We start from the raw sequence: 17122 nt of genomic DNA on the forward strand, positions 1-17122 counted from the left end.
TTATGCTCTAACTTTATATGTGGAGTACTTTCTTAGAAAAGGTTTGCAAAGTGAAAATAGATACTTATTTGGGCAATTCATAGATACCATAGTTCATACTCACAATGTCCAGATCTGAACTTCTAGTCCATACCTCAGCCATCCTGAGTAAATCTGTTGTCAAAGTTAAATAGCAATACAGAGACAAGTCTCTATGCAAAGCATTTTATTTGGGAATGTATGTATATTTTTAAAAAAATAGAATTGTACTTCAGAGCATACACCCAGACCAGGGTGGTCTTTGGTATATCTAGAGAACAAAGAGAAAGTTGGGAGTTTTGTTAAACAGAGAAATGCTACATACTGTTTTGAAATAAAGTCCATTGGCACTGTGAAGTTATTGGGAGTTGGCAGACTCTGATTGGTGAGTGATAGTGGCAGGTAAAACTAGTCTTAGAGTTCTTGCAGATTGTTGTTTCAGCAGCCACTAAGTAAAACTGGTTTGAGAGTATGGCCAGCTGTGTCAGCAGCTGCGCTTTGGGTAATTTGTGGAGCAGGTGCTGTGCACCCCGAAGGCATTTTCTGCTTGGCCTCTCAACTCTGATTTTAGTTGTGTATGACAAGAATGACCCAATTCACATAATTCATACTGTCTACTTTCCCAGGCCTTCCGTGGTCTTGCCTGCCTGACTGCCTTTACTCTTGTCACCTCCGCAGTCCATTCTTTCCACCTTATTCTCTTAAACACTCATGTCCAGTCGTGTCCTTTCAACTCCTCGGTGCAGTCCTTCCTGCTGTTTCCTAGGATTCCAGGACCAGGCTTCTCTATCTCTCCTCCTTTGTCTTCCAGCAACTCCACCCTCCTAGTAGTTCCCTTAACACGCCTCATGCCCTCTACAGACGTGACTCTGCAGATCTACCTCCTCTGGCTCTGCTGCTGCCCACCCCCTGCCCCTGCCGCAGATGTGTCTGCCTCTACACATATCCACTTGCCTATTTCACATGGGGTTGTAGTCATGTTTCCTCCCTGAGAGATTGTGAACAGGAGGAAACTCTCTGTGAACAGATGCCCTATATAATTTCTGTAAGCTCTTAGTAACTAGTAAAGAGTAGACAATTAAAAACTGGCTGTTGTTAAGGTTCTGGAAACATTAATTGGGCCAACAGAGTCCTACAAGTGTACATTGCTACCAGTGATCATGGTGTGGAGTATCAATTTCTGTATAATCATCCAGTCCTAGAAGACACACATATACTTTCAGGATTTTGAACTAGTATTTGAACCTTTTGTTTTCTGTTTTCATAGCAGTTCCATATTGTCTATGCAAGCTATAGTTTATGATCATATAAATATAATGTGTGCTATTAAAAATACTTTTGTTATTCCCTCTCAGTAAAATACAAAAACTAGCAGAAGACAAGAAATAACTAAGAGCAAAACTGAATGAGATAGAGACACAAAAAATCACTGAATCCAGGAGCTGGTTTTTTGAAAAGTTCAACAAAATAGATAGACTGCTAGCCAGACTAATAAAGAAGAAAAGAGAGAAGAATCAAATAGACACAACAAAAAATTGTAAAGGGGTTATCACCTCTGATCCCACAGAAATACGAACTACCATTGCGAATACTATAAACACCTCTATGCAAGTAAACTAGAAAATCTAGAAAAAAGTGATAAATTTCTGAACACATACACCCTCTCTGTGTCCATGTGTAGAGGTGTTGTGTCTATTTGATTCTTCTCTCTTTTCTTCTTTATTAGTCTGGCTAGCAGTCTATCTATTTTATTGAACTTTTCAAAAAACCAGATCCTGGATTCATGGATATTTTTTTTTTTTTGAAGGATTTTTCGTGTCTCTATCTCCTTCAATTCTGCTCTGATCTTAGTTATTTCTTGTCTTCTGCTAGCTTTTGAATTTTTTTTTTTTTTTTTTTTTTTTTTTTTTTTTTTTGAGACAGAATTTCACTTTTGTTACCCAGGCTGGAGCACAATGGCGCGATCTCCGCTCACCGCAACCTCTGCCTCCTGGGTTCAGGCAATTCTCCTGCCTCTGCCTCCTGAGTAGCTGGGATTACAGGCACACACCACCATGCCCAGCTAATGTTTTGTATTTTTAGTAGAGATGGGGTTTCACCATGTTGACCAGGATGGTCTCGATCTCTTGACCTCGTGATCCACCCACCTCGGCCTCCCAAAGTGCTGGGATTACAGGCTTGAGCCACCGCACCCGGCCTAGCTTTTGAATTTGATCTTGCTTCTCTATTTCTTTTAATTGTGATGTTACAGTGTCAATTTTAGAACTTTCCTACTTTCTCTAGAAAACTAGATTTTCCAGTTTATTTGTGTAGAGGTGTTTATAATGTTCTCTGTCAGTTGTTTGTGTTTCTGTAGAATCAGTGGTGATCTCCTCTTTATCATTTTTCATTGTGTCTATTTGATTCTTCTCTCTTTTCTTCTTTGTCTGGCTAGCAGTCTATTTTGTTGAACTTTTCAAAAAAACAGTTCCTAAATTCATTGATTTTTTTCAAGGGTTTTTCGTGTCTCAATCTCCTTCAGTTCTTCTCTGATCTTAGTTATTTCTTGTGTTCTACTAGCTTTCAAATTTGTTTGCTCTTGGTTCTCTAGTTCGTTTAATTGTGATGTTAGGGTGTTGATTTTAGATCTTTTCCTCCTTCTGATGTGGACACTTAGTGCTATAGATTTCCCTCTAAACACTGCTTTACTATCCCAGAGATTCTAGTACCTTGTGTCTTTATTCTCACTGGTTTCAAAGAACTTATTTCTTAATTTTGTTATTTACCCAGTAGTCATTCAGGAGCAGGTTGTTCAGTTTCCATATAGTTGTGTAGATTTGAGTGAGTTTCTTAATCCTGAGTTCTAATTTGGTTGCACTGCGGTCTGAGAGACTGTTATGATTTCTGTTCTTTTACATTTGCTGTGGAATATTTTACTGCCAATTATATGGTCAATTTTATAAGTACGATGTGGTGCTGAGAAGAATGTACATTCTGTTGATTTGGGGTGGAGACTTCTGTAGATATCTATTAGGTCTGCTTGGTCCAGAGCTGAGTTCAACTCCTGAATATCCTTGTTAATTTTCTGTCTTGTTGATCTGTCTAATACTGACAGTCGGGTGTTAAAGTCTCCCACTATTATTGTGTGGGAATCTAAGTCTCTTCGTAGGTCTCTAAGGACTTGCTTTATGAATCTGGGTGCTCCTGTTTTAGGTGCATATATATTTATGATAGTTAGCTCTTGTTGCATTGATGCCTTTTATGTAATGCCCTTCTTTGTCTTGTTTGATCTTTGATGGTTTAAAGTCTGTTTTATCAGAGACTAGTATTGTAACCCCTGCTTTTTTTTTTGCTTTCCATTTGCTTGGTAAATGTCCTCCATCCCTTTATTTTGAGTCTATGTATGTCTTTGCATGTGAATTGGGTCTCCTGAATACAGTACACTGATGGGTCTTGACTTCATGCAATTTGTCAGTCTGTGTCTTTTAATTGGGACATTTGATGCATTTACCTTTAAGGTTAGTATTATTATGTGTGAATTTGATTCTGCCATTATGATGATGGCTGGTTATTTTGCCTGTTAATCGATGCAGTTTCTTCACAGTGTCAATGGTTTTTATGACTTGGTATGTTTTGCAGTGGCTGGTCCTGATATTTCCTTTCCATATTTAGTCCTTCCTTCAGGATCTCTTATAAGGGAAGCCTGGTAGTGACAGAATCTGTCAGGATTTGCCTGTCTGTAAAGGATTTTATTTTTCCTTCACTTATAAAGCTTAGTTTGGCTGGATATGAAATTCTGGGTTGAAAATTATTTAAGAACTTTAAGAGAGTTGAACATTGGCCCCCCACTCTTTTCTGACTTGTGGGGCTTCTGCAGAGAGATCCGCTGTTAGTCTAATGGGCTTCCCTTTGTGGGTAACCTGACCTTTCTCTCTTGACTGTCCTTAACATTTTTTCCTTCATTTCAACATTGTTGAATCTGAGGATTATATGTCTTGGCATTGCTCTTCTCAAGGAGTGTCTTTGTGTTGTTCTTTGTATTTCCTGAAGTTGAATGTTGGCCTGTCTTACTAGGTTGGGTAAGTTCATATGCTTATGAAGTAAGTACTCATGCTGTGTTTTTCAGCTCCATCAGGTCATTTATGTCCTTCTCTAAACTGGTTATTCTAGTTAGCAATTCCTCTAACCTTTTTTCAAGGTTCCTTGCATTGGGACCTTCTTAGCTTCCTTGCATTGGGTTAGAACATGCCCATTTAGCTCAGAGGAGTTTGTTATTACCCACGTTCTGAAGCCTACTTCTGCCACTTCATCAAACTCATTGTCTATCCAGTTTTGTTCCCTTGTTGGTGAGAAGTTGTGATCCTTTGGAGGAGAAGAGGTGTTCTGGTTTTTGGCATTTTCAGCTTTTTTGTGCTGGTTTTTCCTCATCTTTTTGGACTTACATACCTTTGGGCTTTGATGTTGGTGACCTTTGGATGAGGTTTCTGTGTGGACTTTTTTTGTTTTTGATTTTGATGCTATTCCTTCCTGTTTGTTAGTTTTCTTTCTTACAGTCATGCCCCTCTGCTGCGGATCTGATGGAGTTTGCTGGAGGTCCACTCCAGACCCTGTTTGCCTTGGTATCAGCAGTGGAGGCTGCTGAACAGCAAAGATTGCTGCCTGTTCCTTTCTCTCAAAGCTTTGTCCCAGAGGGGCGCCCGCCAGATGCCCATGGAGCTTTCCTGCTGGGAGGTTTCTCCCAGTCAGGAGGCACAGGGGTCAGGGACCCACTTAAGGAGGCAATCTGTCCCTTAGCAGAGTTCAAGCACTATGCTGGGAGATCTGCTGCTCTCTTCGGAGCCAGCAGGCAGGAACGTTTAAGTGTACTGAAGTTGACCCCACAGCTACTCCTTCCCCCAGGTGCTCTGTCCCAGGGAGATGGGAGTTTTATCTATAAGCCCCTGACTACGGCTGCTACCTTTCTTTCAGAGATGCCCTGCCCAGAGAGGAGGAATCTAGAGAGGCAGTCTGGCTACAATGGCTTTGCAGAGCTGTGGTGGACTCCACCCAGTAGGAACTTTCCAGCAACTTTGTTTACACCGTGATGGGAAAACTGTCTACTCAAGCCTCAGTAATGGCGGATGCCCCTCCCCGCACCAAGCTTGAGTGTCCCAGGTTGACTTCAGACTGCTATAATGTCAGCAAGAATTTCAAGCCAGTGGATCTTAGCTTGCTGGGCTCCATGGGGGTGGCATTTGCTGAGCTAGACAACTTGGCTCCCTCACTTCAGCCCCTTTCCAGGGAGTGAACAGTTCTGTCTCACTGGCGTTGCAGACGCCACTGGGGTATGAAAAAAGACTCCTGCAGCTAGGTTGGTGTCTGCCCTAACTGCTGCCTGGTTTTGTCCTTGAAACCCAGGACCCTGTTGACATAGGCACCCAAGGGAATCTCCTAGTCTGAGGGTTTTGAAGACCATGGGAAAAGTGTAGTAACTGGGCAGGAATGGACTGTTCCTCATGGCACAGTTCCTCATGGCTTCCTTTGGCTAGAGGAAGGAGTTCCTGGACTCCTTGCACTTCTCAGGTAAGGCAACACCCCACCCTGCTTCAGCTTGCCCTCCATGGGCTGCACTCACTGTCTAACCAGTCCTAGTGAGACGAGCCAGGTACCTCAATTGGAAATGCAAAAATTTCCCACCTTCTGTGTTGATCTTGTGGGAACTGCAGAGCAGAGCTGTCCTATTCAGCTATCTTGCCAGCCCTCTCAGTATCGTATTTTAAAAGCCCTTTGGATCTGACTAACTTTAACACTTTATCTTAATATTAAACATTGTCTTTGTTCTCTACTTTTGTTATAAATGACCTGATATTATATACAAAGTTTATTTGAAAAATGACACTTAGAGTTCCTCCTGTCTTTAAAACACATTTATGACCTTTCCCTAAAAGTACTATTTATGGTAATTTGACATATGTTTCTTTATTATGTGGCTGCGAAGACACATTTACTTTTTTTTTTTTTTTTTTGAGACAGAGTTTCGCTCTTGTTACCCAGGCTAGAGTGCAATGGCGCGATCTCGGCTCACCACAACCTCCACCTCCTGGGTTCAGGCAATTCTCCTGCCTCAGCCTCCTGAGTAGCTGGGATTACAGGCATGTGCCACCATGCCCAGCTAATTTTTTGTATTTTTAGTAGAGACGGGGTTTCACCATGTTGACCAGGGTGGTCTCGATCTCTTGACCTCGTGATCCACCCACCTCGGCCTCCCAAAGTGCTGGGTTTATAGGTTTGAGCCACTGCGCCCGGCCACATTTACTTTTTAAAGTATGTGATTGGACATGTAATCACTATAATGGGGAAAAGTAGCTTTAGAGTACCCTGGATGGTAGCTTTCGGAAAGATAATTTGTGAAAATCTTAAAAAGAAATCCCAAAATGTAACCTCTGACAGAGTTTGGTAAGCTTTTTCTGTTAAATGACCAGTTAGTAATATTGTAGGCTTTAAGAAGCTGCTTATGTTTAAGTCACATAATCTTTGATTTTTAAAAACTCTTCAAAAAATATAAAAAATCCATTCTTAGCTTAAGGACAGTATAAAAAGCTCCTGAGCTATGCCGTCTAGAGGCTGAAAAAGCTAGTCTGCCATATTCACAAAGATTTAGCCTCTCAGTTCATGTAATAAGTGTTCGACATGCCATTTGCTCTTTGAGTCTTGCAATTGACAGGTCTAGGACTAGGTATGATGCTCCATCTTGAAAAATTACCTTCACCCAGGTTGCTGAATGCAGCAGTTTGAAAGACTACAAAATAGAACATTAAAAAGGGATTTATAAATCTAAACCCATTTAATAGGTGTGCAATCAGGACACTGTAAACAGAAATGCATAAACTCAGCTGACTGGCCGAAGTGTCTGCAAGTGTAGAAGCTTGCTTATACTTTGCTAAGGTAGTCCAGCTTAGATTCACCAGCGTGTAGCTGGCTATGGGAGAGCTGACATAGCTGGGAGAGAGGATGAAAAGGCCATTCCAGGGTAACTAGGTAGAAAGTGTTTTAACTATTTGCCCTGGCAATATCTTTATCATTTGCAGGTATTGTTATACATGGTTACAAATAAATATATACAAGCAAACTTTCATATATGATCATTTTCTTAGGGTATCTCAAGAAACATAATGGGCAAATTGGACAAAGAGATTCTCCAGCTTGAGAAGGAAAATCTCAAGAATGAAATAGTAACGAGGAATAAATCCTAGTCAACTGTGGTCAACTAGACTATATCCCTCAAACTTTAAACTCCAGTGCCATTACCCACCCTGGGAAGGATCTTCCAAATCTTTTTGAATAAAACATTATTTTGCCTATCTCTTTGAGGCATCACTTGATTTTAGAGACATAGAATATTGCACCTTTTACTGACATTTAGAATAATTAAAAATTGGTAGATTTTTAAAATACATATGACAGACTGCTTTATTGAATGATTAAGCAAAAATGTAAACATTGAGAAATCTATGTTATTGTTTTCTCTTGGTTTCAGGTTCTGGGCATCCAAGTGAAATGCTTCCATGAAATTATCACTATAGGTTATAGAGTCTATCATTCTTATGATCTACCATGGTTTAGAACACTAAGTTGGTAAGTAAGCTTGAAACTATTTCAGATATGAAAAGTTGATTTCTGAAGTTTGTAAAGGAAGCATCTTGATCTGTCAGTAGCCATTCAATTTACGCAACAGATTGATTCTGGAGAAAGATAAATAAAAATAATATAATTGAAATTTGAAAAGAAGATCACCTTTTTCTTTCCCATTCCAATAGGACCTTTTTCAGATCTTGTATTTTAGTCTTTTTAGAGATATCGTTTAATATATACACCATTCTTGTCCTTTAAAATAAAAAACTAAACATTGTATTGGACACATTTTTATATTCTTTACAATAATAACTTTAGCAAAATATTTACATAGGATCTTTTCCTTCATTTCCCCGCAGTTGACATGAGAACATACAAAATATTGTATATATACAAATTCATGTGAAGTTAGTAACAAAATCACCAAAGAATTTTAACATTTAAAATTTTACATCTTTTAAAACTTTTCATTATAAATCATTGCTATCAAAACCTTGACTAGGAAACGTGATAATGTTATAGTTCATATTTAACCCAAGTTGCCGTGCTTTTTAATATAGTTGATTAATATCAACCAGGGAGTCAGTGTCTTATTAAATAGATGAGGTTTAGAATAGTCAAAGGAAGTGTCTTGATTTTGGTGTTAGCTGACTTTTCCTTCTAGCAGGTTTTTTCATCAGTGGCAAAGTATATAGGAAATGTTAGATAGGTAAAGTGATTGGAGAATAATTAAATGCAAAACCATGCAGTATTAATTCTAATTATTTAAAAAAGGAGAAGATAAATCAGGATGGGCTCCAGTGACTATAGAAGGTGTCAGAAGAGGTAAAAGATAAACTGGTATTTGAAATGAAGACAAATTTTAGATGAAGAGTTTTCTGGTTGGGGAGATAGTACCCATCAGTTTCTAGATGTGAAACAGATGCACTGTATACTCCAGTTGAGGAGACATTCCTGGCCCTCCTGAGCCAAGGGCATTGATCAGCAGACAGTGGGTAAATAGTTGGATTGGTGAACCAGGTTAGGCCTTAATTTCCTTACAGAGGAAGAATCCCTGCTCATCTGGGGTCCATGGGGAGCGTTAGAAAAGGCAAAAAGATGCCAGTGTGTGCAGGGCAGTGGGAAGAGAGGTTGAATTACCTCTTCTTTCTTTCCCTTTTAATCTTTCTGAGAGCAGGTGGGGATTTGTCTTAGGACTTCTACTATTAAAAAGCATTAGAACTGTGAGTAGTTAGGAGTTAATTTTCCTTTTTTTTTTTTTTTTTTGTCTTTCTTTTTTTGAGACAGTTTTGCTCTTGTTGCCCAGGCTGGAGTGCAATGGTACAATCTCGGCTCACTGCAACCTCCGCTTCTCAGGTTCAGGAGATTCTTCTGCCTCAGCCTCCGAAGTAGCTGGGATTACAGGCTTGCGCCACCACGCCCGGCTAATTTTGTATTTTTAGTGGAGATGGGGTTTCTCCATGTTGATCAGGCTGGTCTCGAACTCCCGACCTCAGGTGATCTGCCCGCCTTTGTCTCCCAAAGTGCTGGGATTACAGGCGTGAGCCACCACAACCAGTGGAGTTAATTTTCATTATGAGCTTAATACCTCAGTATATACACACACAGATTATACATACATACAAAGTATTAAAATCCTGTATACACACACATACACACATTATACCTACACACAAAGTATTAAATTTACACACACACTCACACACACACACACACACACACCCCACCCCACCTCCCAAGGGTGAGGGATTGTGTGTGCGTAGTATTTTCTACATTGTCTAATTATCTCTGACATTAGATTTTCAGCTAAATAAAGGTATGAACTATATTTGGTAAATTTTTGCTAATCAATACATTTGAAATTAAGTTTGAAACAGGAGAATAGCATTTTGGTAAAATATTTCTTGAATTGGTCTTCTGAACTGGGTTTTGATCATTATGTGATCAGAATGTAGAAAGTAATTCTGTTGAGTTTGAGGGGAAGGAAAGCTTCAAATATAGAAAAGCTAATTGTTTTTTAAATTATAGGTACTTTCTATTGTGTGTAAACTACTTTTTCTATGGAGAGACTGTAGCTGATTATTTTGCTACATTTGTTCAAAGAGAAGAACAACTTCAGTTCCTCATTCGCTACCATAGATTCATATCATTTGCCCTCTATCTGGCAGGTAAGTTAAGGAATATTCTGTATTGAAACGTAGCTAACACATTTTCCATGTTTATTTTTATTTGTGTTATTTTAATTCATAACTTTTTTGCTGAATTTTATTCTAGCATGTCTTTTTCATTGTTTCTCAAGTATAAAGGTGTTTCTTTCATCATGTTCTTAAATAGCAATTATCGCTTATACTGGGTTTAAAAAGTGCTTATTAAGAATCACTCTATATGTTTGAACATTTTCTTTGCAAATTGTAGTAAAAAAAAACCTTTTAAGTAAATAAAAGCTATTAACCAAATACAATTTACGAAGAAACTTTCACATATATATGGCTTTATTTGTCCCGAGGAAATAGAGCTTTTTCATGTAGAATTAATCAGACTGATTAGTTTTTTAGACATGGTTTATTATATATGCAACTTTGTTTATAGTAGGCTATGCCACGTGTTTTTATAATTTTTACATTAAAAATTACATTCTTAAGATAAAGTTAGAATTTACAGATATCTTTTCCATAAAATTTTACAGATTGTAAAAAAAAAATCTCTAAGAAATTGATTTTTTTTAATGTGCTTTTTAAAAACCACATTGCTCATATGAATTCTGGACCTACCAATTACTGAATGAGTAAACAATGAGAAATTTAATTAATTTGTCTGTGCTTCAATTTCTTTGTAAAGCACTTAGAATAGTACCTGGCACTATTTAAATTATTTTTATTTCCACTTTAAAAGAAGAAAATGAAATTTATTTGTGAGTTTTCACAATAGCTGTTAATAGTTATTTTTTAAACTTCTAGGAGTTTCCCAGTAAATAAATTTTTCTCCTGGTACAGTTTTGGAAACTGAGTGATTCTTTTCCATTTCTCTTAAAAAATACACAAAGTATATGGGAAAGCATGTCCAGTCCTTTAGAAGTATGCTATTTCATTAAATAGTTATGATGTCTTCATGGTGCTCCTAAGCACCTTCAGTTCCTGGGCCTTCTAAGTCTAAAAAGCCAGAAAGTGAAATACAATCTGAAATGGTAATGGGAATTTTAAGATATTTTTGTTTTTATATCATGAGGAGGAATACATTTTTGAAGAATTTTCTGCCTTTTACATTCATGTTATTTGTTACTGTTTTTAATTTTTAATTTTATTTTATTTTTGTAGATATTGGGTCTCCCCATGTGGTCCAGGCTGGTCTTGAACTCCTAGGCTCAAGGGATCCTTCTGCCTTGGCTTCCCAAAGTGCTGGGGTTACAGGCACGAGCCACTGCACCCAGCCTTAACGTTCAGGTTTATTTTTCAGTTCAGCTTTCCAAATCTGTTCCTTCATTTTAAAAAAAACTTTTTACTGCTTTATCTATAAAAAGTACATTTATAGAAATAGGTATTGAAAAATTTCTACTCTTTTAAGGGTATTCATTTGATGGTAGTTGGTCTATTTTAAATTCTGACCAATTTGAAGGATTATGATCTTGGAGAGATTGATTGTTACCAGTTAAGAAGATCATACTAAAATTTTGGAAAGTAAAACATTTGCCTCTGATTGTGTGTTTATCAGAGGACATTTGTGCAACTTTTTTCTTGGTAGAAAATGTGAGAATTTTCTCTCGTTTACCAAACCAATAAGCTTGATTTATTTTGTTAAAGGTAAGGCGGATTCTGGAATGGATGCTTTTGTATTACAGGAGAGAAGAATGTAGTATCTTCTCAGTTTATGTTTAAAATAACAAGACTTCTGGCATTTTGAGTTTTGATAATAATAGTCAAAGTGTCTATGGTATCTTCTGTTATTGAACCCAACATTTTGTTTTATGTGATTATTCTTATAATTATTTAAAAACAATTGTGGGCTGATCTTGATGGCTCACACCTGTAATCCCAGCACTTTGGGAGGCTGAGGCAGGTGGATTGCTTGAGTTCAAGAGTTCAAGACCAGCCTGGCCAACATGGTGAAACCCCATCTCTACTGAAAATGCAAAAAAAAAAAAAAAAAAATTAGCCTGGCATGGTGGCAGGTGCTGGTAATCCCAGCTAGTTGGGAGGCTGAGGCAGGAGAATCACTTTAATTGGGGAGGCAGAGGTTTCAGTGAGCTGAAGTCATGCCATTGCACTCCAGCCTGGGTGACAGAGTCAGACTCTATCTCAAAATATAATAATAATAATAATAATAATAATAATAATTGTGGTTAATTAAAACATTATTTCTATCATATATGTACATTAGTTTTCAAACTTAATTTCAAAAGAATTATAATGTAAACAGCGACCCTGCACCCCACCGCTTTCAGATTTTTTCCTTTCCTCTCAGTAATATGTCTATTTCTTAATTTACTTTAGGCATTATCTGTTGACTTCCTGTTATAACCCACCTCACTTCTTCATACTCAGTTATTTATAGTCGTAGTTTGCATTATTAAGTAGGTACCTGTAGAACCAAATAGTATCTATGATTACATTTTCTCCTTGTACAACTTTTTGTTTTTCCCAAACTGAGTAACTACTTCACCTTCTCTTTCTTATATTCGCTAATTTCAGTGTAGAGATCCTTAATTTTTCCTTCAGGTTGTCCCATGTCTACTGGTAGTATTTTCAAATATTTACGTAAGTCAGGTAGTGTATCAATTGCCCTTTTTCCTGGAAACTTCTGTGCCAGAGACCTCTGCATTCCTGTTCCTGTGCGAACTGGCTGCATATGGCCCCACTGCTGAGCTGTCCTGATTTGAGCCCCTGTTTCTTCCATCCCAGGTCTTCCATCTCTTGTTTAACACTCTCACTTTGCTGAAACATGGCCTGCTGTAGTTTCTTATGAAATGATGTGTAGAAGGTAGACGTCTTATGATTGTGCATTTCTAAAGATGTCTTTAGTCTGTTCTCACAACTGATTGCTTTGGCTAGGGCTCACACTTACTGTCAGAGTTTCACCCACTACTCCAGGTCAGAAGCCTAGGCCCCAGTTGCCTCCCACTGGGCCTTTTCTCCTTCATTTCTCTAGAAAATACATTTAGACACCTGTAATTTCTCAGGTCTACTAACAGTTACCTATCTGCTTTCTAGCTTCCGAATTTTATAGACATGTTTCTTCTTTTCTTGTTGACATTTCTTCAGTTTTCTCTGTTCTTGTGGGGCTTCCCCTTAATTTCTTTTAATATTATTTTGCAGGGATACCAGGATGGAATACAAACTGTCATTTTAAAACAAAAAGCCTTAACTAGTTTTACTTTGCCCTTGGCATAGAACAATTTGTTATTTTCACTCACAGTCCTGCGGATTGGCGGCCTTAACTGAGCAGTTCTAACCCCAGGCCTCTCATGTGGTTGTCGTGAGACAGAGGCCAGTGCTCATGTCTTGAGTGGGCTGGACATCAAAGATGGCTACTTTGCATGACTGCAGTTTATGCCACTTGATGACTTGGGCACTGACATTTGGCCCCTCCATGTAGCTTGGAAGGGACAGGCATCCAGGATCTCAATGGCGAGCACATGCCAGGAGCCAGGGGTTTCAAGAGGCCTAGTCTTTTTGTTTGTTTCTTTAACTAGTTGTTTTTTTTTTTTTTTTAAATGAAAACATTTGGCCATGATAAAAATTTAGACTAGAAAGGAGTATTCGGTGAAATCTTCCTCCACCTGAGAGCCTTGAGAGCCTTACTCACGATATCTGGAGGCTTACTACTGTTATTCCAGAAATTGAGTATTCAAGCTTGTATGTTTATATTCCCCCTCCCTTTTTCTTACACGAGTAAGAGTATCTCTTCTGTACCATTTTTTTCTACTTCATATATTAATAGCTTATAGATGGACTTATATTGGTACATCTACATCTGTCATTATTTCCCTGTCTGCAGTTACATCTGTGTTGATGTACAGCAATAGCTGAGAGGTAGAATGTCAACATATGAGGTAATTATTGTTTTCCCCTTTGAGTTTGCTATAATTTATGCTTGAGAACAACATCTCAATTGAATGTGGACAGATAGTGTAATTTATTTTCTTTGTTGTTTTCTTTGTATACATTTTGTATATGATAGCCTCCCATCCAGCCCCTTTTTAGTAATTCTTTTTTCATGTATTACTTTTGAACTCTACTTCTATGAAATATAAGCAGTATTTCTGTGGACAACACCCGCCATGGGCACCGAGGAAGGAGAACTATCCAGACCCCAGGCACAATTAGTGGCTGAAGAATATCTTAGTTTATGGTGTTATTACTCAGCTATTTCCTTTATATAATCCTTTATATATAATCATATATTAGTTTATAGAATTTGTGACTGATGTATAACTTACTGCTTACATATATCTGGCTGATATAATCATACTTAATACTTACATTTAGCATACTTAGTTCTATATAATCTTTCTATGTAATCATGTAGGTATTGTAGTAGGAGCTGTACTGACACAGTGCTGATTTATAGAATCCTTCTATATAACGATATAGTATTTTGTAGTAGGAGGAATGCCTAGAGCAGTCATAGAACAGAAGCAGTACATGGGAAAATAGCCAGACCAGGACAAGAACCAAAGACCCAGGCAGTGGCGCCTCTGCCTGAAAGGGCATGCACTGTATGGCAGGCTTGGAACAAGAGCCTCTCCTCCTTATAAAGGAGTTGTAATACCTTGCCTCCAGTTTCTATGGAAAGTAGGCCTCAGGCCTAAGATCCTGGAAATAACCAAGAGAGAAGAACCCCTCTGGTGTGACCAGTCACGGCGGCTGTACAAGTATGTGAGCTCCCACTGCATTGGCTTATAGTATCCTTCTATTAGAAATCCTTTGAAGTCTCCAGCCCCCAGATTAAGTGTTGCACACAACACCTGTTGCACACAGCCCACCTCCTTACCTCGGTGACCTAATGGGGTTGGACTCCTTCTCTGTACACGACCCTCTACTATTGCGCAAGGCATGGCCCCCTACTATGCATGGCCCACCTCTCTGCCCAGGTAACATAATGGGGTGGCCCCCTTGCTTGTGACTCACATGATTATGTGTGCCCTATTACTAATCCTATAGATGATAACCTCACTCCTCACAACCCTACCCCCGGCTTGTACCTAATAAATACAGATGCTTCTGGACATTTGGGGCTCTCACTACTCTCTGCTCACAGGTGAGTCCAGGTGCTCTTCACCAGTTCTTCAGTGTCCTGTCTCTTTACTTCTCGGATCTTGCACCTCAGCACAGCATAAGGGACACCCCACGACCCTGTGGGGCCCCACAGCCCTACATATTTGTTTTTTGTTTTTTTGTTGTTTTTTTTTAAAACAGAAGCTCACTTCGTCACCCATGCTAGAGTGGAGTGGCATGATCTTCTCTTACTGTAACCTCTGCCTCCTGGGTTCAGGTGGTTCTCATGCCTCAGCCTCCCAAGTAGCTGGGACTATAGGCACTAATTTTTATATTTTTGACCCTGACTAATTTTTGTATTTTTAGTAGAGACAGCATTTTACTGTATTTCCCAGGCTGGTCTCGAACTCCTGAGCTCAAGTGATCCTCCTGCCTTGGTCTCCCAAAATGCTGGGGTTACAGGCATGAGCCACCATGTCTGGCCTGGTATTTCTTGATTTTTCTGATAATATACTGATTTCTGCCATAGGCATATTTTAACATTTCTTATTTTAGACTCATAGAGTCACAGAAACTTAATGAAGATCATCAAAGTCATTTTTTTTTTTTTTTAAGATGGAGTCTTGCTCTGTCACCCAGGATGGAGTGCAATGGGTTGATCTCAGCTTACTGCAACCTCCACCTCCCAGGTTCATGTGATTCTCCTGCCTCAGCCTCCCAAGTAGCTGGGACTACAGGCACACACCACGACACCCAGCTAACTTTTGTATTTTTAATAGAGATGGGGTTTTACCATGTTGGCCAGGATGGTCTTGACCTCTTGACCTTGTGATCCACCTACCTTGGCCTCCCAGTGCTGGGATTAAAGGCATGAGCCACTGTGCTCAGGTCAGGGTCATTCTTTGAGCAAACATTTGAGTGCTTTCCAAATGCTAAGTACTGTGAATGATGTTGAGGATATAAACAGAAATGAAGCTGCTTATGTGCCTTCCAGGGTCTTGAAGCTGGTGAGATATGAGTCTTCTAGTTCATTGCTGAAATGTCAACAAGTCCTGGCAGGAGCATGAAGAGGAAGGCAGGCCATGGAGGGCCTTTGACAAGAGATGATATATTTTAGGAGAAATAAAGTGCAAGCAGGCAGTTGCCAAGTATCCAATAGTAGAAAAGTGCATTCCAGGTGGAGGAACAGCTGTGCAGACATAAGAATGAAAAAGGATTGCATGTTCTGGATTCATGGCAGGCATTAAAAATAGGGAAGGTAGGCATGAGCCACATCTTGAGAAAATTTGTATGTCATGGGAAAGGTCTGGACTTTGTATCTGGGAAACCAATGGAGGATTTTAAGCTAAAAAATGATAAGATTTGTAATTAAATGAAGTAGATTGGGAGACATTATCGGGAAGACTAGATAAGAAGCTGTTGCTGAAATCTACACTGAATGCAGTGAGGGCCTAAACTCTTACAGTTTGTAGTTAATACTAAATGAGTAATAAATTATAAAATAAAAATACCACAGGCTGATTGTAGAACTCACTTGCTATTTTATGACAGTCTATGTAAAGTTGTTTATGTATCACAGATTATTGGTTTAAAATGCACTTCTTTATTGAGATAATAGCATATTCAAATGCAGTTGTAAGAAATAATACACTTTGCTCAGTTTTCACCAATGATAGTATTTTGCAAAACTATAGTACATCACACCAGGATATTGACATCATTACAGTCACACAAATGTACTTTTTGTGATTTTGTGGTAGGATCTCACTATTTTGCCCAGGCTGGTCTTGATTTCCTGGACTCAAGTTAGCATTCTACCACAGCCTCCTTGGTAGTTGGGATTACAGGTGTGTATTACCATGCTCAGCTCTATAGATAGCTCATGGAATTATATGTATACATATATATGTATGGAACTATATAGATATACTTTAAAAATGCGACCTCGGCCGGGCACAGTGGCTCCCCTGTTATCTCAGCACTTTGGGAGGCTGAGGTGCCAGGTCACATGATGTCAGGAGTTCGAGATCAGCCTAACCAACATGCAGAAACCCTGTCTCTGCTAAAAGTACAATAATTAGCTGGGTGTGGTGGTGCACACCTGTAATCCCAGCTACTCAGGAGGCTGAGGCAGGAGAATCCCTTGAACCTGGGAAGTGGAGGTTGCAGTGAGCCAAGATCACACCATTGCACTCTAACCTGGACAACAAGAGGGAAACTCTATTCTCAAAAAAAAAAAAAAAAAAAAAAAAAAAAAAGCAACCTCATAGTACGCTAGGAGCTGCTTAGTTAAATGATGTGAC

At 38.9% G+C, this 17122-nt stretch overlaps 1 protein-coding gene across 2 annotated transcripts in view; it reads left to right on the forward strand.

Annotated features, from left to right (window-relative positions):
• The window catches only part of CDS1 (CDP-diacylglycerol synthase 1), a 70693-nt gene that overhangs the window by 26319 nt on the left and 27252 nt on the right, over positions 1 to 17122 (forward strand). For both annotated transcript variants that reach the window (XM_039468491.2, XM_010334757.3), the window contains exons 4-5: positions 7514 to 7611; positions 9637 to 9776. In XM_039468491.2, the coding sequence (XP_039324425.1) occupies positions 7514 to 7611; positions 9637 to 9776 (238 nt within the window). The remainder of the gene's footprint in view (positions 1 to 7513; positions 7612 to 9636; positions 9777 to 17122) is intronic.

This window comes from Saimiri boliviensis, chromosome 3, assembly GCF_048565385.1.
Source record: "Saimiri boliviensis isolate mSaiBol1 chromosome 3, mSaiBol1.pri, whole genome shotgun sequence".
NCBI classification, from domain to species: Eukaryota; Metazoa; Chordata; class Mammalia; order Primates; family Cebidae; genus Saimiri; species Saimiri boliviensis.